The sequence below is a fragment of the Saccoglossus kowalevskii genome, chromosome 16 (assembly GCF_978046115.1).
Source record: "Saccoglossus kowalevskii chromosome 16, keSacKowa6.1, whole genome shotgun sequence".
Taxonomy (NCBI): Eukaryota; Metazoa; Hemichordata; class Enteropneusta; family Harrimaniidae; genus Saccoglossus; species Saccoglossus kowalevskii.
In genome coordinates this window covers 11,253,415-11,274,497 of record NC_140656.1, presented here as the reverse complement: position 1 = coordinate 11,274,497, position 21,083 = coordinate 11,253,415, and the positions used below count along the sequence as shown (strand labels likewise).

At 35.1% G+C, this 21,083-nt stretch overlaps 1 protein-coding gene across 1 annotated transcript; it reads right to left on the bottom strand.

The window, feature by feature from the left end:
- Positions 1–1,888: 1,888 nt before the first annotated feature.
- Positions 1,889–20,515, bottom strand: LOC144348756 (protocadherin Fat 4-like). Its single transcript, XM_085490863.1, has 26 exons — positions 20,083–20,515; positions 18,734–19,536; positions 17,484–17,588; positions 16,880–17,017; positions 15,665–16,409; positions 15,144–15,209; positions 14,520–15,058; positions 14,273–14,380; positions 13,967–14,150; positions 13,762–13,850; positions 12,602–12,839; positions 11,121–11,408; positions 9,579–9,715; positions 9,282–9,486; positions 8,954–9,165; positions 8,162–8,347; positions 7,235–7,349; positions 6,361–6,508; positions 5,633–5,718; positions 5,372–5,428; positions 4,944–5,028; positions 4,080–4,113; positions 3,765–3,846; positions 2,785–2,835; positions 2,120–2,334; positions 1,889–2,035 (listed from the first exon to the last, which is right to left on the bottom strand). Exons 1-26 carry the CDS (start codon positions 20,513–20,515, stop codon positions 1,889–1,891), a joined length of 5,496 nt encoding a protein of 1,831 aa, XP_085346989.1.
- Positions 20,516–21,083: the final 568 nt, after the last annotated feature.

Genomic DNA, 21,083 nt, shown 5'->3' with positions numbered 1-21,083 from the left:
TAGTTTGTGTAACATTATGCATGCTACCTCTTGTCGAATTTATGATTTTTTTATGTGATGTTGAATTTTGTTTTATGTGAATGCCCGTATTCTACGTTTTGAACTGATATTTAATAACTTTCTGAGGTCCTTTATGATGGTAAATTTAAACATTTCGCAGTAGACGAAGTATTTGAAACACATAGTTTTTGAAGTTTCTTAAGGTTTTTTTAAGTTTATAAAAAGTTCATGAGTACGGAATATGATGGGAATGATATTGCCCCACATGGTTCTAAGAGTCTTTAAGAGTTGTTAATTAATGTGCTGTTTTTTAGAATTCCTAGAATTATATGTAACTCGGTAATGTTTTCAAATTTCTGCGTTTTTCACTTGAACTAGGCGACAGTTCAAATTTGTCACATTCTTTTCACACGCTGTTGCACTATTGTTTAGAATCAACAACTTGCATGTTTAGGGTGGAGATTATAAACATATATTTCCCGGTCAAGGAAAGATTTATTCGATCAGTGAGTCACATTTAAACTTGCAGTCAAAGCGAATGTGATGAAAGGATAATTACACCTCTCAGCGTTACAATTGTTGACAATAATACAAAACAGCCTGTACCTATATCCATGACATTACAGGTATCCATATACAAGTGTGATGCAGTCTCCTTAATGTGGCTCAACGTTACGCCATATACACCAAATCCTCCCGGTTTTCTTTTAGTTTTAGCATGACCTTTAGATACTGATTAATTTTTTACTGGTATATTGTTTTTATGTATTTGAAAGTAGTGTTTACTACCAGCAAGACTGGTAAAAATAAAGTAATTAAAACTAGTGGAAAAGGTTTTCTTTCAGTCTATAGTCTATCTAAACTGTAACATTTTTACTGCCAGTTGTGTTCACGACTTTCAGGGTGATCGCCACTGGGCAAAATCGTTGATATGCGACGATTGAATTTCATTTGACAATGTCATTACTACAACATTTCGCGATTATCCGCATCGTGTTGACATGGAATTATTGTTAACTGTTGAATGTATTTCTGTTAATAAATGGATATAATTTTGTTATGCTTGCCTTATTATTTTAAATAAAACAAAAAAACGAACTATCAGTACATGTAATTGTTTTTCTAGCGCCTGACAGTGGCATCAGCAACGTGTGTTTGTACCACTTTAAGTGTAACAATATTGTCTATCCTTGCGGCGACTCAATGAAATAAAAACCTTCTCAAGCCCAACGTATTTTTGCAACTTTTCTAAATTCTAATAGTCTTAAACTAAATATTTCACGATTTGTTTTTTCAGAAAACTGTTCTTCCTACGAGTTTGGAATTGGTTGTCAATAGTGATTGTGCCGTCACCAGTGGATTTAATCAAACGCAAATTTATCCCGATTTCTTAAAATTGAAATAGAATTTAGTACATATTTATTATACATTGAAGAATTATTTCTCATGCTCAACATCATAACAATTGTTAACAAATTCTGCATCTGTCTCATAATATATTGAACGCAACATTTTACTCTATGAAGTTTTAAAAAACGTCGATAACGCTATCTATATCCTTTCAAAACCCAACCGTGAAAAGTAAGAATTGTACATTTTCAAGTTCATTTGAATTGTTCAGTGTCTTCAAAAACTATGTTTTATAACAAAATAAAAATAAAATTAATGACCGTATTATAGTAATCACTTCATCACATGATATCTTTATGAATTGCAACTGTTGATAAAATCATATACATAATGAAAACTGTACGAAGTGAGTGACACAAGCACATTATTATTGATAAATCAGTAACCCCTACACTTGCAATAATAATTGAAATGACAATAAAGAAACATATTAGAAGAATAAAAACAATATAATCATAATTTGGAATCCTAATAGCATTCACACTCTAGTATCTTCGTCTTGACCTGTGTTCGTGTCGTTTTCCTTGTTACCAGTTATTTTGCATGTGACTTCTGATACTGTGTCACACCCGTGCACCTCCAATGATTGAATGACATTTGTATCCGCAGGGACAGTGGGAATACGCTAGAATGTAAGTGAAAATTGTTATCTCAACTAACATAGTATTTATGCTTCTCTGAACAATTAATTTGAAGCAAATATACTCACCTTCATTAATTCATTCCAAATAGATGGCAACTTATCTGCAAGATCAGTTCTAGCTGCTTCACATAAGATGTGTTGTAATATATGAAAATCATCCGATTTTGGTTTAATTAAACCATCTTCCATCAAGTGTACTATTAATTGTGCTGCAGACATTCCTTCGATAATCCCTTTCTTCCCATGTGCTTGACTTAAAACCTTCATATTTTCCAATTCAGCTATAACAGATTGCATATTAGTATCAAGACATATTATTGCAAATTTACTGTCATTGGCAATATTAAAATGATTACATTTTTCAAAATTTGAATTGAAGTATTTGCTGTTTTATCAAATTATGTTAAGAAGAATATGCTTATAAAACGTTAATGCTAATTTCAAGAAGACGTAATGCTACATGACAAATTGACCACACCCTATCTGTACCGGGTTCTCTATTAATTTGCATGCAGCAAGTAGTTTGATAACCATATTATTTTTTTTTTCTTTATTAAAATTATATCGTACTCATTTTAAGATGCACTCAAAAAAGTTCAATTCATGAACTGATAAAGCATTTGTAAAATAGTATTCAAAATATGTTATCAGTTAATAAACATGTTTTCGAATATGTACTTAATACATTTGTCTACAAACAATATCAATAAACCAATATTATGGATACTTACTTTTCCCGATGGCTGTACCTACTTGCACTGCAAAATCATAAAAGGGGTCGCCTGAAAAATTATTATTATTATTAATTATTATTATTATTATTATTATATCCTGTTGCGGGGGTTAATAATATATGCAATAACATTTAAAGGCTGTGAAAATTGCTGTGTAGTGACATGTGGCAACGGGATGGCTGAAGAATCGCAAATGTAATCAGGGAAAGTAATGTCACGTGATTTTATTCGTTAGTACACGAGCAAAATTCGTGTAAAATGTGTAGAGAATAAATTAAAACATATCTTGTTTCATTTATTTATGAAAATACCTAATGAGAAATAAAGTGTACTTTGAAAGGTTGCTGAGGTGAGGGGTTTGGAGTGATGAATGGCGGTGCTTTGCCTGTAATAATATAATACAGAGAATATACACTGACCTGTTGTCTCATTAGGCTGAAGGGAAATAGTCTACTCTAGTTATATAAAGAATTTTACTATTGAAAAATAGCTTAGTGTGTAAACTACAAACGCTTTTTTCTGCTGTGCAATTTAGCTATATATAAAATATGTCCATTACCACTTGACTATAATTATGGCCGATTTTCCGTCAACGGGGAAACTTACATCAGGAATTTTAATTACTTTGGGGTATTTTGGGGTTTTTGCCTCGATGTTATCTGACCATCAAGGTCACAGGTCGATTCAGATGGTTTCCCAGACAGTGTACTCCATTTTAAAAACTGGGTTGGGCTAAAGAATTTTGTAAACAAAATTTGAGTGTGAAAAAATAAAAATATTCTTTTCACATTAAGCTACTAAAAATGCAGTAATCACAGTAATGGACGCTTTATATATGTCCATACGTTCCGTGATTTCAAACAAGTCAAACATCACTCGAGATAATTTTGTTCAATTTGTATTTGAAGTAAATATATCCAGCAATTCGTAAACTTTGAATTACATACAATATCAGGAAATAAAACAGATCAGCTTGCCTTTCTCATCTATTATTCTTTGGTATTCATGTGTATTTGCCCAGTCCATTTTCAAAGCTACATTTCTGTGTTCGTGTGGAAACTGCCAATAAAACAGACCATACATTATTCCTTACAGTGGTTTCATCATGTGCATCTCAAATGTATTGAATAGTGTAGAAATTGTTTGGCTTTGATATGGTGTTATTCCAACGTTATCAGTGACTATCTCTCTTCCAAAAATGAATACTACAATGTTTATCGAAGTTACAATGAAAACCTGATTATAACCAAATGATTATGTGTGTAATGTTTGCGAAATAGAAGAGTATTTACATCAGATAGGAATGTCTTTCCTTTAAATCTTGATCTGTAATGTAAACAATATGTAAAATATATTTTAATAATATTGTCGAATACATACTTCGCATACATTTGTTTGCAACCAATTCCATAACGTGGTCACATGATCTTTTGAGTATCAAATGATTTATATATTATTATTATTATTTTATTTCCATTTCTCTAAAGAAATATACCCCACTAACCTGGGGGAACAGGTTACAATGCGAAAGTTACAGGCGTGACTTTAATCGCCTCAATAAAATAAAGTATTATATATATACACATACACACATATACAACTCATCTATTTGGAGAACTCACACTAACAAATTATATCTAATCTGAAAAGCTGTGTATACAAATCTTGCAATACTTTGGATGATTTCATGGTTATCCTGAGAAAAAATATATGTAAGTTTACGGATAGGCGAAAGGAACTCGAATTGTGGTTCAATGCGGTTAATTTGATCAAAAAGCGGTTTTCGAATATGGTTATATGCTGGACATACTACCAGAAAATGAGTTTCATCTTCAACAGCATCTATACATATTTGGCAGGTTCTATTTTCCACTGGAGTTCCATAATATCTACCGGTCTCAATGTGTAACTTATGATTAGAGCACCGGAGTTTAGTTAAAGCTTGTCTGTACCGGGGAACACGAACGATATCCAATAATTCTCATAAAAAATATTTGTTTTAAATTGACGAAACGTTCGTAACTTATTTCTACTGTTTGGGGATCTACGAACATCGTCAAATAAAGCATCTTTCCAACTTTTGAAATAAAAATCTCTCTTTCTTTCCAATTAACAACGTTGTTTCATCGATAATTTGGTGTTAAGATGTTACGTACCCGCAGCAACACGAGATGGCCACAGCATTAACAACACCTACAACTGATAACAACATTAGAGCCATAGCTAATTTTTCACAACCACCTGAAAAATAACAATCATTTCGTACTTTATATTGCATGCAGAATAAATTCTTATCAAATATTTGTTAGTAAAGGTAAGAGCACTCATGTGTTTTCATTATTCGAGAAGAATTATAAAACTGATCAGGAAAAACATAATTATTTATAAAAAAAATTTTAAACCACTCTCAACTAGTTTTTAGTTGCTAGTTCTTGTATATTCAAGAAATTACATTAGCAATAGACTGTCGACTATCTCTCAGGTCTAATGTGTTTTTTTTTTCAACTAAAGTGATTTAATGTTATGCATTTACAGCGAGGGTTGTATCGTAACGAAAATGTGTAATTATTCTACGTTGTCATACTTGAGACGAACCACGTGGGTTTATATTCTTTAGCTGACAGTTTTGTGTTGTCATTCTCTGAATTATGAAGACACAAATAAAATGTAAAAGACAAAAATAATCTGACAACCATAATTCTCCTATATTTTAAAACTGGTTATTATTTATTTTCAAGAGTGAATTAATAAAATATATTTTATCGAAATGTACATAAGAAGAAAGACAAACTGGTTTAATTCTGTAATATGAGATCATTATTGTAATAATAATAGGTCGTATTACTTTTCTTATCTTCGGACAGGCATTCAGAATAATTTGGTGTTGTTGGGTTTACTACGTCCGTGACTATAACATATACAGGAACAGTACTGCAAATACAAATTCATAATTATAGTCATAAATTTATACTATGTGTGTGCCTCACAATCGGTCATGACATGTCTGCTCTAAACGGATATTTTGAAAACAAAATGGTCTCTCGTCAGCCATTAAAATTCTACGTTTTTATAAACTTGGGATGCGATAGGGAAATTTTAGAAAAGTTTTTACTCATTTTGAAAAAAACTAGAACGTTCAGCACTCAGAAATCTTGCCAGTGCATGTCAAAAATATGACTTCAACATGTCTGATTTCCAAATTGTTTATGATGTAATCTATTCATTCTAAATGGCATGCCTCCAAAGTTGTAAATATGCATGCATTACAGTGAATTTGATTGTAAATCTGACACGTGTACCGTAAGAAACTGGGATCACCACCCACCTTGACTTAGGTCGTTCACCTCCATCAGTAGCGATAACAGTCAAATTGTTACCTCGAATGGGTCAAGCAAATAAAGAGTGGATATATTAGCAGTAACTGGATCGATCTCAAATATTCCCTGCGTATCAAAACAGCGAACGATTATATGAATGTGCAATGATCAAGTGTGCTTATGGGGGGATATGAACTATAGTAAACCACGTGTTTTCACAAAATCAATCGCCTCTTAGGTGACACACACTAATTACAGGGATAAATTTACTTTCTCATTCCCTTCATCGGCAAGTGAATACATCACATTTCCATCGTCACCATCATCGATGTCAATAGCTATGATGTCTAGGTCAAGAATTGAACCAGGTGGTAGATCTTCGGGTACCACTGTGGAGTATTCATCTGTGGGATATATAATGTTATTACGTAATGTATATTTTCAATAACAAATCTCTACAATAATCTGTACCATATGGCAAACATTGTCTCGACCATGGAATTACGTAATTTCAAACACAGTTTTGAGCGTTAGTAACCACAATTTATTGGAGCAATCAATATGGCATTTTCGTCAGCCAAGATTCGATTATTCGGTAATTCGCTTCATCACTACACTACACCTTGGTACTATACTATATAGCTCACGTTTATTTAAGTACGCCCTCTCTGGCGATACTAGACATTGCCCAGCAAAATTGCTCGTTATAGTTGTACAGTGGACGATTTTCTTCCCAGATACTACACTACAGTGACAAAATTATGAAATACGGTCACAGTGAAATGCGCGGTAATATTCGTGTGCATTATACAAACTATATGCTGTCAGTATAATATGATTTTCGTATATATTTTCAACCGTCACATGTTTGAACACACAGTAGCTGCATTTACAGCATGTCTCTGGGGTTAAAACTGTGAAGTGACAGGAATATAGGGGTTAAACCAATTATTTCAATAGTTTCAGTAGCGCCTCGTGCTGTAAGGAAGAAACGGACGCATGAAGTCGACTGCGGTTCCAGTGTCAAATACGCGTTGTAACCGGATCGAGTAATAGTCTACCTAAATAGTTCGACAGACTTTAGTTTTTGTTCAGTACAATGCCACGTATTGATATGTTGAATTGCTCACCTTCTGAAAATACCGGACTGTTTGTGTTTGGATCGTTATAACGTAATTTAACCGTGACATACCCAGTGTCGATGTGTTCAAGGTCGGAGTTTCCGTCTAATGCTATAACAGACAACTGAAAGTTCAAGGTTATAATATATAAATTTGTTCGTTTTATGAAATGTATTTATGATTATTACTACAAGACGACATTAATGCTAATGTTTATGAGTTTGAATTTCAAAACAATACAACATGATAATACACGTGCCAACATCTACTTGCAACGTTTCCGTAAACTATTACCCGTTTTGACGATCGGCAATCGGCATATATGAATTTAGGCAATCGACACATGTGGATAAGCACACATCTTTTCTCTGCCAACCTATTTGTACAGACACCAACTTGAACAGCAGGAATGTTTCACAATAGTACTCATGTCGAAAAGTCTAAAAATCAACGAGTAACTTTTGTTACGCCCTCGACGCAAAGCTCAAAGTTGCTTTCTGAGAGCATTCACAATGTTTTATTTGATATTCTAAATTAGTATGCTTTCAGTGAACAAAAACGAATTCCGAAATACTGCAGCACAAATTAATTCAAAACTGAGTGAATCTATGTGAATCTAAGCATGTTAGAAAATTATATGGAACTGTCAGCAACGTCTCAATTGTTTAAATTGTACATCGCTGTTCAAATTACGTGCAACATTCAAAAAATCAAAATAAACTATGTTGTTCAAAACGTGAAATTCGGTTAACTGTTAATTGAACATCGAGTTACAATTCGGGCGTGGATATTTACGTAACACGATCTTTTTGTAACTCGATGATGTAGTACGACATTTGTAACATGAGCAATTCTACATCTCACGCAACACCCACACATTCAGATTATCAAATACGTCACATAATTATCACAAATATTGTGCATAGTAAGTCTCACCGCATACTCCGTGTCTGCTACATCAATAGTAAATATTGCGTTCGTTGTAATAACACCAGACTGTTCATCGATTTCGAACAGGACTCGGACAGAATCTTTTGTAAGTGACAGCGAATATGTGATGTTTCCAATCACGTCTGGATCTGTGGCATTGACATCCACAACAAATGTTCCTATCGGAGAATCCTACACGCAAAAAATATTATAACATAATAGTGATTTAGCATAACACAGATTTGACAAATTATGGAATAAATTAACAGCTGAAAACTTAGTGACATGTGTTAATGCTAATGCATCGGGTAGCATTCACTATCATTCACCTCGTTCGAATAGCGTGTATTTCACTCGCTTTGCGTCCCTTGCATTCAATAGACAATTTTCTAGTTCCATCGTTACCTTAAAAACTTTGCGCTTTGTTGAAACAAAAATGTTCCACTTTTTTTTGTAGGAGGGGCGCACACATACCCTAGATCAACATAATGAAGGGAACCAGAAAATCCAATAAACAAATGGCGCGAGCTAGAAATCAATCTTCCATTTTCGCAATGCAATCGACTGATGGCGCTATAACTACTGAGAATATACTTTTATAACTCCTATATTGGTTTACAATAAAATGTAGGAATTATCTGTGAGCACAGTTGGTTGACAATATAATATTTTGCACATTTCAGTTTGTACATTTGCGATACTAACGATACTTTAGGTACACGCTTTTATCAGGATCTACTTCTTATATGAACAGGTACAATACATATATGCACTGATAACAAAACTGCAGATACGTACATGGTAAACAAACGAAAACATTTCGTCTGGATCAATAGTAGGTGGGTTATCGTTGACATCTAATAAAGTGATATCAACTGTAGTATTGTCTTGTTTTGACGGCGCTCCACAGTCATTTGCCGAGACTACCAGATGCACAATCGCTTCCACTTCCCTGTCAATCGTACCATTAGTTTGTATTACTCCAGTGATGTTATTTATTTCAAAGAAGCCTGCAATAGAAAGTAGATAAGCTTTAATTATTGTAACTGTAGACATACAATATAAGTAAGGTATAGCACGCTTTCATTTCCGACTAGCAACGGTTACGAATTTTACCCCTACATACCATTATCGTTGCCTTGAACAATTTCATAGAAGACAATTCCAGCCCCATCAATTTCAGATGCAGATTTATTTTCTGCATCTTTGTCCGTAGCAATAACCGTGACAACGGATGTACCATCGGGTGCATCTTCGCTTACTTCGGCAGTGTAATTGGATGGATCAAATACAGGTGCGTAGATATTGATTTCACGTACTGTAATTCTAACCTGGGAACAGAATTATTACATTGTTTGTAACAAAATAGTGTGAATGGTTGGTGCATTGCTACATGTATTATCTCAAAATTATCCCAACATACCAGAGTTGTTGCTGCACGTGACGGCTCTCCGTGATCAGTAGCCTTTACTGGCAGCTCATGTGTACCAAGAGCACCAGCCAGACTTTGCGCGACCCGTATTTCCCCAGTGTTACTCCCAATATCAAAGTAGTCACTTTCTGTAAATAACAAATCAAGGAAATCTCAATTAGTATCCTTTCTGTCGGACCAATTTGATGATGCATTGTTTTCTAAATTGACCTAATTTATGAATAATACTTAACACAGCCTTAAATATAAAATATATAGCTGCAAGCAGCAATGATCTGCTAGTGTGTACTTGTATGTCTGATGACCTCACCCAATGATCACCAAGCCACATGACTTACCCATGCGACATTTCAAGGCAAGAGTGCATCTCCAGAGCGAATTAAAAAAGTTCAGATCAATCACATCAATAAACCACAGATAATTGCACAATTTTCGATTTTCCCAAAATCAAAGACGGCGGACAAACTATTTGATATACAAACTATTGGCTCTACATACTATACAAACAATATTGAGGGGACTGGTTGAAACAAATCAATTATGGCAGCCAAACCACGTGACAATCCAAATTATTTTATGTCAAAATAAAATCAGTGCCTCTAAACCCTCAGAATGGGTATAACAAACCCAGATTGAATTCTTTAATCGACTACTGAGCTGAATATTTGAACTTGCTGAGTGAGACATAATACAAAATATAAAAACAAGTTATCTGCCAAACCAGGAGGCTGATCGCCATTTTGAAAATTATTTCTACAAGTCCTCATTAGTCAGTAATAGAACACAAATTTTGAGACTTCTAGCTACAGCCACTTTCTCTAACAACTTTATGAAGATTAAACATGAATGTTATGAATGAGAAAGAGAAGAATTGAAAACAGGACAATAATAGGTGTAGTCTTGTGAATCCCTAAAAATGTGGATATTTTAGACCAAAAGAAAGTGAACAATTTAGCACTTCGTTGTTATACTAAATCCATCAATGATGTTACACCAACTACCATCTGATCCAACAAACCCGCGTCTTTGAAACCCAAATAGTCTTTTGCGTTTCAGAACATAACTATGTAAAGGCATGAACTTTCACCAACACTTGTTTGAATTGTCCTAAGTACATGGATTCATTTCAGTGATCTCTGAACCATGATCTAAAGAGACGCAACAATGTTTCACCGAAAAAGATACTTGTGTTATATGGAAATTGAATGATGGTAAAATATGTTGCCTCAGTGGTTACGTTATTTTTAGATGAATAAGTTATGTCATTTGAATATAGGATTGGTAGTAAGTATATTTTTTACTTTACTAAAACCCCGACATATCAATGACAACAGTAATACATATTTAATGTAAAAACATGATGAATGGTGAAAGTGTGATATGACAACCTACATTTAGTAAAAGTAGAAATTGTGAAGGTATGATATATGTAATGCTAAAATGCACCATGTAGAGTGAGGGGGTAGAAACTATAGGTATAATAACAGAATACACATGTCAATCTGACATGTTGGAATTCATACTGCAGCTCACCTTTCATAGTATATGTGATTCTGCCATTCTCTCCGGAATCATCATCCGTGGCAACAACAGTAATCACTGTGGTATTAACATCTTCATCACCAGGTATCTCGGCATCGTATGGTTCACCAATGAAAGTAGGTTCATTATCATTGACATCGATCACCTGTATGTAAACTCTAGTATCATTCCTTAAAGAAGGAGTTCCACCATCTTGCGCTGAAACCCTCAATGTGTAGTTCGATTTAATCTCATAATCAATTTCAGCATTTGCAGCAGGAGCGATGATTCCAGAATGCACTGTAAATTACATAACGTGTTACAACGTAATACCGGCATATGCAATTCATGCAAGTATGTATGTATGTATGATAATAGAGGAAGAGTTGAATTGCAAAAGAATGGTCATAGATTGCAAAAATTTTCAGATTGATGAATAATTGTGTTAATAGGTGATAGTTAGCTTACTACCTACTCTTCACCACCCGACGCTATGCTTTTGTTAATTATTGTAATGTTGTGAATACTAGTTACATTAATAACAGCGAGATAGAATGACAAGCAATTATAATTATATAATAGTGAATCATGTATTTTCCAAAAAAAACAATGGAATGCATGGCAACATGAAGTATTTTACTCGCCACACAAATTGTTGCTCTAAAACAATATCTTCTTCAGTGCAATATTGAAGCTATTGCACAAGAGAGATGACTACCATATAAAATCACCATATATAGTCATACAACCTCATTAATATGCATGACGTTAATATCTTCATTGCTGCTACAGATACGGACATGCAGCTAATGCACTTATGATTGTGTCTGGCCAGAGAAATTACCTCACATTCCTTTTTGCCATATAATATAACGCCATTAATATGCATCTCTTTATTATCTTGCACACTCTTACAGATGCATGTAACACGTTTCGTAAGCTGTGCAATTCAATAAATATGTTCATGTCAATGATACTAATAAAGCGGGATCGAAACCCAAAATTGCTGCAACGCAGCTATATTTATTTATGTAAAGTTTTGTAAACTTGCTTCGAGGGTTGATTTTTCATAAAGCTTTTTAGGGGGTGCATTAAGCCATTTCATCAAACTTTTTTGCCTTGAATACCCGTATATAATTTATAAAATAATAATTAATGTCGCTCACTGGGAGCCAATCAATGTATGCACTAACAATGCTTCCAGAACGATATTCTCTCCCAAGATCGGATTTATATTCCCAATCAAGTTCTGAATGAAATTACTATGTTAGCTGAAATTAATGTGGGCGCCATTGACTCGTTTGTCATATAAACATAAACAGCGTTGCCGTCGTCCCGCTTCGCTCAGATGTTACCACTAAAGTACGTTGTCCTCATGATAGAACAATAACATCCGAGGAGTTTCAAGCACAGAAAATACGTCCATTCGTATATAATATGTCAATCTAAGATTTGTTTGTTATATTTCATTTCATAAAAGTATGGTTACTCACTGTCAATTACAAAGTCGCCGCCGTCCCCACACAAAATTGTGTAGTACACATCAGCATTGGAACCTTCATCTGCATCAGTTGCACTCACTTCGACGATTTTGATGTAATACTGCACATTTTCCTCAACATAACCTTTGTAGTGACTTTCCGTGAATGTAGGCGTGTTGTCATTGAGATCAATAACTATGATGTCTACAGGAACAGTACTATTCTGTGGTTCTTCCCCATTGTCTGTGGCCTGTGAACAATATATTTAAAATAATCTGACATTGCAGTGTTTAATTTGCACACCAAAATTGAACCAAATTATTGAACCAAGTTTATTTTGTTGTTTTATTCTCCGAGTCGAAATCGATCAATGGCCGCTTTGTTTTGTCATGTCTCACGACTGAAAGTCCCAGTTGACTTTGTTTTGTTTGTAATATACGTGTAGGACCATTGTTTGTTGATTACAGATTTCCGATTATCTGTAATTAGCGAAACGAGCCATTTACTAATTAAAATCCCGATATTTTCGCCAAATGTTTTATGTAGTTATATACACGATTGAAAGGTGAATATACTGGCTAAGTTTCGTTCGACAGTTATGAATATTGTACGTGTAAGACCCTTGTTTCGCTGTTTACAGATTTCCGATTATCTGTAATTAGCGAAATGAGCCATTTACTAATTAAAATCCCGATATTTTCGGCAAACGTTTTATGTAGTTATATACACGACTGAAAGGTGAATACACTGGCCAAGTTTCGTCCGAAAGTTGTGAATATTGTACGTGTAAGACCTTTGTTTCGCTTATTACAGATTTCCGATTATCTGTAATTAGCGAAACGAGCCATTTACTAATTAAAATCCCGCTATTTTCGGCAAATGTTTTATATAGTTTTCTCTAATTAGCAAAACGAGCCATTTATTAATTAAAATATTGTTATTTTCGGCAAATATTTTGTAAATATTGTGCGTATAAAACCCATTTTCTCTGATTACAGGTAATTTTTTATTATGTATGTCGTCCCGTTTCGTTTCGTTCCGTTTCGTTTCGTTTCGTTTCTGCGATTACAATAAGCCCGTGTAGTTGTCGATAACGTAGACACGAACAATTCGAGGTAAGACAGGAATAAATGCTAATTCGAAACAAATGCCACAGTTTAAACAAGACATACCATAACTGTTAACGTATACAAAGCAATTTCTTCTCTGTCAATATTACCAGCAGCATATATGGTTCCATTCCAATCGATGAAGAACTCATCTAATACAAATGCGTACTAAAATATGAGCACAGCAATTCAAGCAATGCATGAACTCAACGAAAGATAATTTAATAAGTGATAATTAAAAATTAGCTACCACCAAAATACAACATACCATTATGTCCATCTGTTATGCTGTACGTTATTTCAGTATTGTGACCCGTATCTGCATCAAATGCTATCACAGTCACTATTGCAACATGCCATGTAGTATAATTTCCTTCATCCACTTCACCGCTGTAATACGGTCTGTCAAATATTGGACTGTTGTCGTTGATATTATTAACCAAAATGTTTACCTGTTAAAATTAGATTCAAATGAAATCCAAAGTCATTTAAACACTTTGAGATAGCTAAACTGTCCTACTAAAATATTAGTCACGGTATTTGAAAAGGAATTATAGAAACAAAAATACATTACCAACGTATAGCCTTCATAATAATCTCCATCAGGATCAGTAGCTGCAACAGAGAATGAATATCTTGCTTCTTGCTCCCTGTCCAACTTCATAGCAGTGAATATCTCGCCCTTTTGATAAAATTATGAGACGTATAGTAAGTTTGCATTCATTTTCAATATACAACGTGCATAATGCAAGCAGGAACGCAATGCACTGTACCACGCCGCCTTAATGGGAGTATAACACGTGTATAACATGTTTACATACCGTTGTTGGGTTGATCACAAACTCGTTCACATGACTAGTAATGCGGTAATCCACGGTATCGTCGTTACTAACTGATACTGTTAGCACATATATGGGTGGTTCTTGTTCTTCGGAAACATTACCACGATATTCTTTTTGATTGAATTCCAATCCACTACTTCCCTCAGTCATTGACACAAACACGTCAGTACTTGAGTAGAGAGGAGGTTCACCGCCATCCCATGCAGTAACGTTGATCTCAGCACAGTAGTCTTCATTTTCGCAGATGATAAACCTGGCGTCTTTAGCAAGAGTAATCACACCGCTGTCATCAATAGAGAAATCATTGTTGTCAATAAAATATGTCACTTCTCCATTGGTATCACTGTCAGCATCGGTAGCCTCTACTATCACAACTGTGTCACCTACAATCATGGTTTCGTCAATAGTGCATTCATACGTGCTTGCAAACTGTGGTGCATTGTCATTGATGTCAGTGACGGTGATTGTAACCTGACTGGAACCTGTATGGGACGGTTCGCCGCAATCTTCCGCAAACACTGAAAGATAAAATTTAATAAACACTGCAGTATAAACTAGTGGGGGAGGAATATACAAGCTCAATTATAACATTAACATTCTTACCGTCAAATATGTATTCTCTGCCATCTGTATCTTCGTAATCAAGCGCCACAAGTGTCATTACTTCACCTAAAATGATCAGGGAGATGTCATGGATTATACGTTAGTGTTGTTATTGTTGTTATAACTGAGATAAGTACACATTACTTTTGTATTTTGATAGTGCTGTCAATGAGCCATTTTTAGAAGTTGCGCCCTCTGTCAACGAAACTCTTCCGTATCATCATTGTTCATGCATATTAAAAACATTTAACCACGTATACACGAAATTCGAACTCACGACCACGGCAAAACGCCTTTCCCCTGCAAGTAAGCGCGTAACTCAGTATACTCAGTCACCGATCCGTAAATGTCGGCTCCAAATGACCTCTTAATGAATGCGCCTCAGAGCGACTAAATGAACATGTGTAAGTGAGTAAAATATGCGCTAAAAGAAATCTGAAATGTAAAAGAAACAACTATTTTATATATTTTTCAATTTATCTGACTGAACAGTGCGTTTCAGTTAAAATATTATCCATTACCTGTAATATTATCAACTGTAAAATCGGTTGTGTTTGACGAATATATCACTTGGCCATTCAAACCTGCATCTGAATCCACAGCTGTTACTTGTAACACGCTTGTTCCAATAGGGACACTTTCTTCTTGCTGGGATCTATACGCACTTTGCGTAAATGTTGGTTGGTTGTCATTGATATCGAGTAAGTCAATAATGACTTCAGTGTAGTTAGTTAGAATAGGTACGCCATGGTCACTAGCCGAAATGTTAAATGTATATCTTGCTTTGGTTTCACGGTCAAGAGTGTTTGCTACGCTCAAAACGCCAGTGTTTCTGTTGATTTCAAAATGACCATCAGCGCCCGTATGAATCACAAAACTAATCGTGGCATTGTTTCCAATATCTTCATCCGTGGCATTAATAACGTCAATCTCGTATCCAGTGGGCGAGTTTTCCCAGATTGTGTAATTATACTCATCCTTTGTAAACTGTGGATAGTTGTCATTCACGTCACGTAATACAATAGTTAATGGGACACTAGTGTTAAGACTCAGATCATCTACACCATCTCGATCAAACACTATCACTTCCAAATCATAACGATCTCGTTCTTCACGATCCAAGTCTAAAATCGATTCATCATCTGTCGTTGTGATGACACCTGTTTTTTCATCTATTTTAAACTGTTCATGACCATCACCAGCGAGTGTATATATTGTTGAAGCATTGAATCCATAGTCCCAGTCTGTTGACATTATTGGAGGAGTCTGTGAAGACATTGATAATCAGTTTCTTATGCAAATTGTATTGTTAGAAACTATTGTTTTTATCTATTCAAGCTACAAATTTTCACTATATATTTGAGAAAATTGCTTACAGCTTGATTGCAAACAATGTCGGTCATACACAAGCTGTATGCATGTTTCAAGGTTAAGCAAAACACACTAAGAGTAGTTAATTAGTATGCCAATTAGACAATTATTATGTACAGTTCATGTTAAATCTGGTGTCTAATTGTTATTTTTAGCCGAAGAGGTCAAAGTTCGCTCGAAGTCAAAGGTCAACAACACTTTAGCTTGTTCAAACACGATTTGACCCAGACAGAGAGAGGAAAGGACAGACAAAAATAAGGACTTTACCTCCTATTTGGACTTAAAGCAAACAACACAAGCAAAATATTCACCAATATTTTGATATGAAAAATATGGCGCTCAAGTGTTTGAACATTATCACATACCAGTTCGACTTCTTCATTTCCCTGAGGAGTCTCATCAAACTGGTTGATTTCATGCACTAGACCTTCATAATAATCACTTAAAAAATATGGAGAGTTGTCATTCTCGTCGAGGATCGTGACCTTAAGCTCCGCTACAATCTAATTAGACAAAAGCAAATATTATTTCATATACATGGAACTCTCTGAATAATGAACTTCATGCGCCCACTACAATGAATCAAGTACCACAAAACGCCAAAACGTGTATGTGACGTCAAATAAACGTAAAAAGGTGAAATTTATTTAGTTTAAAACGACGACTGTGCTTAGTTGTGTTCACACAAGTATAGGGAATCGTTAACAACTTCAAATAAGATCAACACTGAGAAAATCTTCAATTAGACAAATCTCCACCACAGAGGTTAGGTATTTAAGGCATGACCAATGTCAGTGATAGTCATAGATATATATAAATAGTAATAGCAATAACGATTTTTCTTATCGACGCATATAACGGCCTCATAACACCCATTTACGTCAGAAAAAAGCACTTCCTCGGCAGAGGGCGCAACAAGGGCAGGATGATGTTATCATCAAATTATTCCCAACCGTAACGATTACTCACCGGATCCACGAGACATATAGATCCATCTTCAACATAGACCATAATTGAGTATCGATATGAAGATCTGTCTTCTCTGTCGAGCGGTTTTGCTGTTGTAACTATTCCCTGATGAAATGGACATACAACAATATTAAACTTGAAACAACATCTAACTTCATTCTTGTGCATTCAATGTGAAAGAGAAACCAAACCATTTTCTTTGTTCCAAAAAAACTCTGACTTGATAAGGCAAAAAGCATGTCTCAATGGGAACTTGGTTTGTCAAAAGAATACGAACATTTTACCAAAAAATCACGTAAAATTGTTATTCAACCAGGAAAATAGTACGCTGCATTGTTTTGTTTGTCGATTGTGTTTAATTGTTGGTGAATTTATGGGCGTTGATCTTCCATCGACTTGTGCTTGTGAACGTATTCTTATAACGAAGACTCGAAAAAAGGCATACTGAGATAAACTTCCAAAGAATACAAGCACAAATTAATTTAATTGTCGACCGAAATTAAAGAACGCTCACATAGTGAGCTAAGTTCATATATCGAGACGCTTGACGAAAAACAATTGTATTTAAAGCAGCGTTTAAATGAGAAATAATATACAAGGTTTCATTATTTACAAGACATATATCACTAATTATTGATGGTTTAACCACGAATGTGCGTGGCTATTAATACATGATGTATGCACAATTTGACATAGAATAACAGACATGCAAAACATTTCTGTCAAACATTGGCAGCTAGAATAGGTTCTATAGGTTTAAGGGACTTTTGTTTTTTGCAGTTAGGATGAACGTTATTGAACACAGGGTGGAATTGTACAAAGTTTGGATGTAAATACTTAAGAAATGGTAACAGTATTCGAGTTATATATCTGTCGAGACATATTTGTTTATATTTCACTGCGGCTGAAGTGTGAAAACAAATAAATGAAACAACCAGCATGCAGGAGTGTTTTTTACGAAGTCGCTCGTGAATGCAAAAAGAATTATTTAATGTTTATTGGGTTTAATGACAAAGTTGGTAATACCAAAAATGCCTAAAATTTGTGCCATTCATGACAATAATTATATAACAGCGTTGCAGCGAAATGAAAACAAATACAGAATGGAATTGTAATAATAAAATAAATTTGGAAACTAAAAGTGGGTTCAAAAGGTTGATTGAAGTGTCGGGGTTCGAAATTGGTCAGGATTTTGTGGGATCACGGTGCCTTGTGATGAGTAAATTTCCACTACAACCTATCCAACTTACCGTATTTGAATCAATTGTGAAGTCGGTAACGTTGGATTCTACAAATGCATATTGAATATTGTAAGACTCGTAGGCATCTGTTGCAGCATTCGCTACATAGGTGCCATCTGGCTGGTTCTCAAAGACACATTCGTCAAGATATGTTCGATTGTGGTTTTCAGTATATCCTGTTAGTTTCACTCTAACCGTCGCGTTGTTGCGACCTCTATGTCCTTCGCCGTCGAATGCATAGATATCTATATCCACAACTTCGTTAATTACGGTCACCCCAGCATCAAGCATTTCACTGATGACAAGTTTCTGAGCACTTCGTACATTATTGTCGTCCATCCAAAAATAGTTTTCAAGGTAAACTCCGTAGTTGACCTCACCTCTTTTTCCCGTGTCTAAATCAGTTGCATACACAGGGGAAATGAAGGTATCCGCTGCTGAGTATTCCAATATCTCTGTAATATATATTGTGGGTGAAAATATGGGGATGTTGTCATTGATGTCTAACACAGTTACGTGCACAGGAACGTATTTAACTGTGACAGTGTTATATTGATTCTGAATAACAACAGTGAATGTTATGGTCTGATTCACTTCTCTGTCTATATCACCATCCGTGACAATATAACCATCATCAGTCACGTCGAATACACTGTCAGCATAGTCTTCTAATATTGAGTAAACTGGATCATCTAAATCGTACGCTTCTACCGATATGTCACCAACAAACGTGTGTGGGGGAGAATGTTCTTCTACTTGGAACTGATAAAAGTTACTCCCATACCAAGTAACGTTGGTCGCGCACGAGACATCTGTTGAAAAAACGAAATGTTTTATAAAGATGCCACATAACCAACACTCAAGTATCAATGTAACATAATTAAAAACATGAACATTAGATTTAGATATGCCTTATGTTCTTTTGAAATACCCAAATGATTTTCAATTACTATGTTATGTAAGCACTTACACATACATGTCAATTTCATTGACGATATCATTTTTGAATGAGTAGATGCAATCATGCACACTATCACGTTCAGATATAAACACTGATCACGCAAGAATTCTATTGGTTCTAGATAGAAAATATATCACAGTCGCTATAACAGATTGCGATAGTTACTAGTCAGTTTATTCAATGGATTCTGTAGTTACACTGGGTTCTGTAGATATACTGCGTTCTGTAGTTACCATTGATTCTATACTTGTACTTGGTTCGGTAGTTACACTGAGTTCTGTAGTTAGCTTGGGTTCTGTAGTTACACTGGGTTCTGTAGTTACCATTGATTCTGTAGTTACACTGGGTTCTGTAGTTACACTGGGTTATGTAGTTACACTGCGTTCTGTAGTTATACTTGGTCCTGTAGTTACACTGGGTTCTGTAGTTACATTTGGTTCTGTCGTTATCATTGGTTCTGTAGTTACACTGGGTTCTGTAGTTACATTTGGTTCTGTCGTTATCATTGATTCTGTAGTTACACTGGGTTCTGTAGTTACATTTGGTTCTGTCGTTATCATTGGTTCTGTAGTTACACTGGGTTCTGCAGTTACATTTGGTTCTGTCGTTATCATTGGTTCTGTAGTTACACTGAGTTCTGTAGTTACATTGGGTTCTGTGGTTGTCGTGGGTTTTGTTGTTACATCGGGTTTTGTAGTTACAGTAGGTTCTGTAATTTCATTGGGTTGTGTAGTTACATTGGGTTGTGTAGTTATATTTGGTTCTGTAGTAATAATGGGTTCTGTATTTGCCATTGGTTCTGTAGTTACATTGGGTTCTGTAGTTACCATGGGTTCCGCAGTTACATCGGGTTTGTATTTACAATAGGTTCTGTGATTTCATTGGGTTGTGTAGTCACATTGGGCTGTGTAGTTACACCGGGTTCTGTAGTTACAGTTGGTTCTGTAGTTGCATTGGGTTTAGTAGTTGCACTGGGTTCTGTAGTTACATTTGGTTCTGTAGTTACCATTGATTCTGTAGTTACACTGTGTTCTGTAGTTACACTGGGTTATGTAGTTACACTGCGTTCTGTCGTTATCATTGGTTCTGTAGTTACACTGGGTTCTGTAGTTACATTTGGTTCTGTCGTTATCATTGGTTCTGTAGTTACACTGGGTTCTGTAGTTACATTTGGTTCTGTCGTTATCATTGGTTCTGTAGTTATACTGGATTCTGTAGTTACATTTGGTTCTGTCATTATCATTGGTTCTGTAGTTACACTGAGTTCTGTAGTTACATTAGGTTCTGTGGTTATCGTGGGTTTTGTTGTTACATCGGGTTTTGTAGTTACAGTAGGTTCTGTAATTTCATTGGGTTGTGTAGTTACATTGGGTTGTGTAGTTATACTTGATTCTGTAG